Genomic DNA, 6,000 nt, shown 5'->3' with positions numbered 1-6,000 from the left:
TTAAAACAGGAAGTGAATTGTGGTTTACTGAATCGGAATAAGACAGTAACAGATGTCCTAAGGCTAATCCTCTGTACTCCACTGAAGACATTAAAGAAAGTGCAAGATTTTCAAACTAATTAAAGCAAAACCCCATATCGTAAATTTTCACGATATTTCCAAAGTGTGCAAAAGTCATAGAGAATCATTAAAAAAGGTTAAAAGTCTGAATGAACTAAAACAATCATCATAACTGGTGCAGAATTCATTTCATTAGTCTGGCTGCTAAATGCTTTTACTGTGAAAATCAAATCAAACAATAAAAAAAGGTTTAAAAGTTAGTGGCGCTCATCTGGAATGAACTATCAAAACAAAACATGAGCTTAACTTTCACTTCAGCATGACAGTCTATTATAAAGTGTGGCGATTGTGTGGCGATTGGCATAAGCGGATTATTCTTCAGTGAGTGATTGGTCCACCGTGGTCAACACGCGATCATACGCTGCTGTTGATTCGTGGGGCCGTCTAGGGAAAAAAAGACAGACCAGAGTGTTTATGATTATTCAGCCATTACAGTTTCTCACTTCTTCTTTTTCATGCCCTTATAAATTAAAGATTCACCAAAAAAAATGTACAGAATGTTTAGCTACAAGACTGGAGCTACAAAGCTGATGCAGCTAACAAGTATCAGAATTCTGTCTCACCCACAATCTCCTATAAATATCTGCATCCAACCACATTCAGTTCTCCAGAAGTGTCACACGGATGCACTGCTGTGGTTTAGGACACCGTGGGACTTATTGTAATCTATAAACTGAACTAAATCTCAGCAGATCACTGAACACCCACGCTCACAAACTAAAAGTTATACAACAAGTCCAGCATCATAGAGTTAATGTATATTTTTTACATTGTTACACACCATGATGTACACTATATGGCCAAAATGTGTGCCAAAAATTCCAAAACCATGGGCATTAACACGAGTTGGTTTTCCCGTTGCCGTTATAACAGCCTCCACTCTTCCGGGAAGGCTGTCCACTAGATTTTGAAATGTGGCTGTGAGGATTTGCCCATTCAGCCACAAGAGCATTAGTGAGGTTAGGTACTGATGTCAAGTGATGAGGCTGACTGATCAGAGCTTGACGCTTTTCTGTTTATCTGTTCATTAGAGCAAGCTTTTAGCTCCTCAGTCGCTTTCCTCTGCTGCTTTTTTTGGCTGTGTTTTGTGCATGTTTATGTTCTAAAACTTGCGTAGTTAATTTCATTGTCAGATTTTAAGCTATGTATAATGGAATTGTTTCAGAATGATTGATTCTGTTTTTAACTGTTATGCAGTGCTACGTGTAATCTGTTATCTCTGGTGTCTGAATGTTGTGTCAGAAGTGCTGCCTTCTTGGCCACAGCTCGCTTCTTGTCTCTGGTTGAACAAACTAAAAATAAACGTGTGTGTCGTGGTGTGTCTCACCACAGACAGGTGTCCATTCTTGGCCTTGACCACTCGTAGCTCTGCCCCACAGGTGAAGTCAATGATGCCCTCTTTGCCCCGGGCTATTGCAAACCTAATACTGAGAGAGAAAAGTAGTGACGTGTCAGAATTCCTTTCTTAACTTCAAACCCATCTCACACACACACACACACACACACACACACACACACATACACACACCTGTCCTGACTGACATTGACGTTGTGTATCTTGTCCGACAGGATGGCTAGTTTGGTGACGGCCTCGATCACGTGGTCACTTTGCAGCACCAGGTCGCCCTAAAATTGGAAAGGTCAAAGGTCACAGACTGCTGGGTTTCCCATGTTAAGTGACACTATGACTTGTCTCACCTTCTGCTTGCTGTCAGCAGTGGGCACGTGCAGGACAAAAAAGCCATCACTGAGGGAACTGACTGAGATGCCTACAGAGAGAGAGAGAGAGAGAGAGAGAAAGAAAGAAAGGGGAAAAAAGAAACAGATGCTATAAAACTCCAGTGACATAATAAAACAAATGCCCCCACAAATCACAAGACTAAGACAAGTCATAAACATATGAGCATAATCATATGAGTGTTACCAAAATAAACACTTGACATGCATATGATGTAGACCAGTAGATGATCTGTGGTACATACACTGTATGCTAAATGCTCATATTTGGACTTCCCAAAGCACCATGTTCCTTTAAATCTCCAATGTTCTAGGAAACAATTGTCTGTGTTTCAGCCCCCCATGTCACATTCCCTTATCATGAAACAAAGACTAATGTCTATTAATAGCACACTTATTCAGACTCTATATTTCTAATAAATGACTGAACTTTGATAATTGATGTTGATTCATTTATTTTGATTTGTAAATTCCTTGGAAGACAGATCATTATTTTCAAAAACTTGGTAGTTTTAGTTGCTAGCTTTTAAGATATGACCACTGGTAACCCCATGACCCCCAACCTTTTCACCATTTTACCCGTACCCAGCAGTGAACTGTAGTCAATGCGCTGCTTGATTTTGGACTCCTGAACAAGAACCACAGAAGAGCCGGTCATCAGCAGCTGCCGCGGCCTGGCACGGAATCCATGCCGATCGTACTTGATGACTGGCACACCATACTAGCACACACACACACACACACACACAGAGAGAGAGAGAAATAGCAGAGTATAGAGTATAGGATAAAGGTTGTATAACTATTATAGGTAAAAGCTAAAGTAAATTGATATTGTAGTTACAACCGTCAACTTCTTCTTTAGAAAAATGTTTTGACAAAAAATACACACTCTCTCACTTTCTGCCTACATCAACCATGACATGTTCTGTATACAGTTTTTTACTTCTGCCATTGCTAACAATGGAAACCTACCAGGCACAATTTTCCCACAAAAACCCAAGCACATGTCAGTGGACAGGATGGCTCTATATAGTAATATACACCATATGGCCAAAAGTTTGTGGACGCCCGACCATTACACCCATATGTGCTTTTTGAACATCCCATGCTGTTATAATAAGTTCCACTCTTCTGGGAAGGCTTTCCATTAGATTTTGGAGTGTGGCTGTGGGGATTTCTGTGATTTGTGTTAGTGAGGTCAGGCAATGATGTTGGTGAGGAGGTCTGGGGTGCAGTCGGTGTTCCAGTTCATCCCAAAGGTGTTCAGTGGGGTTGAGGTCAGGGCTCTGTGCAGGACAATCGAGTTCTTCCACTCCAACCTTCACACACCATGTCTTCATGGAGCTCGCTTTGTGCACAGGGGCATTGTCATGCTGGAACAGGTTTGGGCCTCTTAGTTCCAGTGAAGGGAAACTGTAATGCTACAGCATACAAAGACATTCTATACAATCATGTGCTTCCAATTTTGCAGCAACAGTTTGGGGAAGAACCACATATGGGTGTGATGGTCATGTGACCACATACTTATGGCCTTATAGTGTAGTAAGTATGTAGGGAAAAAAACACTTGAAAATTATATGATATAATAGTTAATGAAAGAAAATATTAAATGGTGACGCACAGTACATTCAATAATAAACCTTGTTTATCAACATTTCTAGTGAGGTTCACAAACTGACAGGTCAAAGTTCACCTAGAAGCAAAGTGAAAGTAAATTTGTGCAAATTTGTCTTTTACGTCCTGCGTCCTTTGCCCTTCAGTGTGGCCTTTCACATGGAAGAATTTTATTTGCATTTGGTCTGAACATTGTTTAGCTGAGAAAGCAGAAAATTGTAGCTTTCAGGTGTCTTCTGTATCGCCATAGCAACGAGTCAAAAGTTGTAAATACTAAGGCTAAACAGTAGCTCACGGCACTTCTCAGCAAGCACCATTGATACCTGCCTAAAACTTTACATACTTGCTTCAAACAGCATTGTTAAGCCACATAAGTTCGATTTTAACAAATAATTGTTTGGATATGTATTTAAAAGTTGAAATTCAATGTGTGAAGTCAACAATTCTATTCAAACTTTTGGAGGTGGGAGAGTACCAGAATAAATGTACACGTAAATAAGGAACACTTCTGCTTAAGGTTAATTCAAAAAAACGTATGTTTTACTTTCATATCCACTCATACATTAATGTTATTAGGAAATGAAGGTAAGGATTTAAGTTACACAGAAAAAAAACTGAATGTCTAAGGCTACGCATATGAGCACACTCTCTCACACACACACACACACACACACACAAACTCATATATACACGGATGCGCACTTTACCTTCACTTTGTTTTCACTTCCGAGAGTTTGTCGCACTTTGAGATTGATCTCTTCATTCTCTGGACAGAAAGTACGGAAAATGTTGGTATTTTTATTGGTACATTCTCAGTATCAAAGTATGTATGTTTGTGTGTACGTGTGTGTATGTGTGTGTTACCCAGCCTGGTGCCCACAAAAAGCCGAGGGACACTTCGAGGGTAGTTGTCTTTCTGACAACTAAAAATACCACTGGCTACAACCTTCTGCTCCAACTGTAAACAGAGAAGCAAAAAAAAATTTGTGATTTTTTGCCCATTGTGGTTGTATGTGTTTTACTTGGTTCCTCATTGGGTACTGGATTTTCTTGAGTGTGTGTGTGTGTGTGTGTGTGTGTGTGTTTCACCTGGTTCTTCCACTCGGGTTGGATTTTCCTGCAGTAGTCATTCACCAGGTTGCGTATACACAGACGGTGGATGTACACCGAGGCCTAGAGCAGAAGTGGCAAAAGTACGCCAGTTCTTATAAATGTACATGTTCAAACAATCAAAATTACAAACTCAAAGCATGAAAATGAAAGTAGTCCTCAAAAAGAACGTTTTTATGAAACTAATGGTAAATTAGTGCAATTTACAGAAACCAAGGGATGTGTAGGAAAAAACTAAGTAAAGGTAGCTTACTTATCATAAACTACAGTACTGTGCAAAAGTCTTAGGCATGCAATTTGTTTTATACAAATCTTTGTCTTGGATGTTTATTTTATGACCTCTGCAGTACTGGATCAGGAAACAAAACAAAACATTTGTTACAAACAAAAAAATTTCACAGAAAAATCTTTATAAGTCAATAAAGAAAGTAACATTTTACATAACAGACCACCTTTCTGACAAAAAAAACAAAAATTTCTTAAAAAACTGCATAAAGTGTACCTGAGACTACTGATTTTTTTTTTTTAAATCACACAAGTTATTGGCTTTGCTTCTTTTATTACTGTTTACTGCTCTTTATAGTACTAATAACAGTCTTTTTAATGTAGAAAAGTAGAATTTCAATATTTTTTGAAAGCATCCTTGATTTACAGCACTTCGTTACAAGACTTTCGCACAGTACTGTATATCCATCTACAACCTCAGAGAATCCCAAATTAATGCCTCAAACTCAAATTATCAAGCATGCTAACAACTTTGATGATACAAATGAGCTAATTTCTTATAGCATGCTAATAGCAACCTGTACCAAGACAAACTTGTTAGATAAACACAGCTAAGGAGATTTTTGTAGCGACTGACATCAGATCACATCAGATTCCCCTTTATGTATGTTTTTTTATTTGTAATTTCTAATTCCTAATCACCAAAAGCTCTATCTCAAACAGTTTCTTTAGGTGTATGGGGAAAGTCCTGCAGCACAATCTGGGTAAATTATTATTAATATTGCTACATTTCCAGTGCTGTCATGACTGTATTGAGAAGTTCCCTAATCATCCAGCTGCTTTACTGTATATATGTTTGTGTTGTCACATCTGTTAGAGTCCACATTTTAGTTAGGATTCTCTCATTGTGAAAGTGTTGAAATTTGTTACATCGTATGTCTGGCCCACAGCGGGCGACAGAGCGGTACACAGACAATTCACTACAGCGTGACAGTGCGTGAGAGACAGAAAGGGGAACTGTATTAGAAAGACAACATCTGGTAACTGAAGGCATGAAGATTTCTACTGTATTAAACTGCAGGGGGTAAAACTCTGTATTTATGGGGAGCTAAACGTCCCTGTGATGGCAGGCGTGGCATTATTTTGAAAAATAAAAGATTTCCACTTGGTTAGTGAGGTTAACTTAGTGTTATA

The 6,000-nt window shown here is 38.9% G+C and overlaps 1 protein-coding gene across 2 annotated transcripts in view; it reads right to left on the bottom strand.

Moving 5' to 3' along the window:
- myo1ca (myosin Ic, paralog a) overlaps positions 1-6,000 on the bottom strand; it is a 29,333-nt gene continuing 23,333 nt past the window's right edge. For both annotated transcript variants that reach the window (XM_053230301.1, XM_026921715.3), the window contains exons 25-32: positions 4,561-4,644; positions 4,336-4,429; positions 4,179-4,237; positions 2,443-2,578; positions 1,819-1,889; positions 1,649-1,746; positions 1,448-1,547; positions 1-504 (exon numbers count right to left, since the gene is read on the bottom strand). In XM_053230301.1, the coding sequence (XP_053086276.1) occupies positions 475-504; positions 1,448-1,547; positions 1,649-1,746; positions 1,819-1,889; positions 2,443-2,578; positions 4,179-4,237; positions 4,336-4,429; positions 4,561-4,644 (672 nt within the window). In that variant the 3' untranslated portion in view covers positions 1-474. The remainder of the gene's footprint in view (positions 505-1,447; positions 1,548-1,648; positions 1,747-1,818; positions 1,890-2,442; positions 2,579-4,178; positions 4,238-4,335; positions 4,430-4,560; positions 4,645-6,000) is intronic.

Source organism: Pangasianodon hypophthalmus, chromosome 27, assembly GCF_027358585.1.
Source record: "Pangasianodon hypophthalmus isolate fPanHyp1 chromosome 27, fPanHyp1.pri, whole genome shotgun sequence".
Taxonomy (NCBI): domain Eukaryota; kingdom Metazoa; phylum Chordata; class Actinopteri; order Siluriformes; family Pangasiidae; genus Pangasianodon; species Pangasianodon hypophthalmus.
The sequence above is the reverse complement of the archived record's forward strand: the minus strand, read 5'-3'. Positions and strand labels throughout refer to the sequence as shown.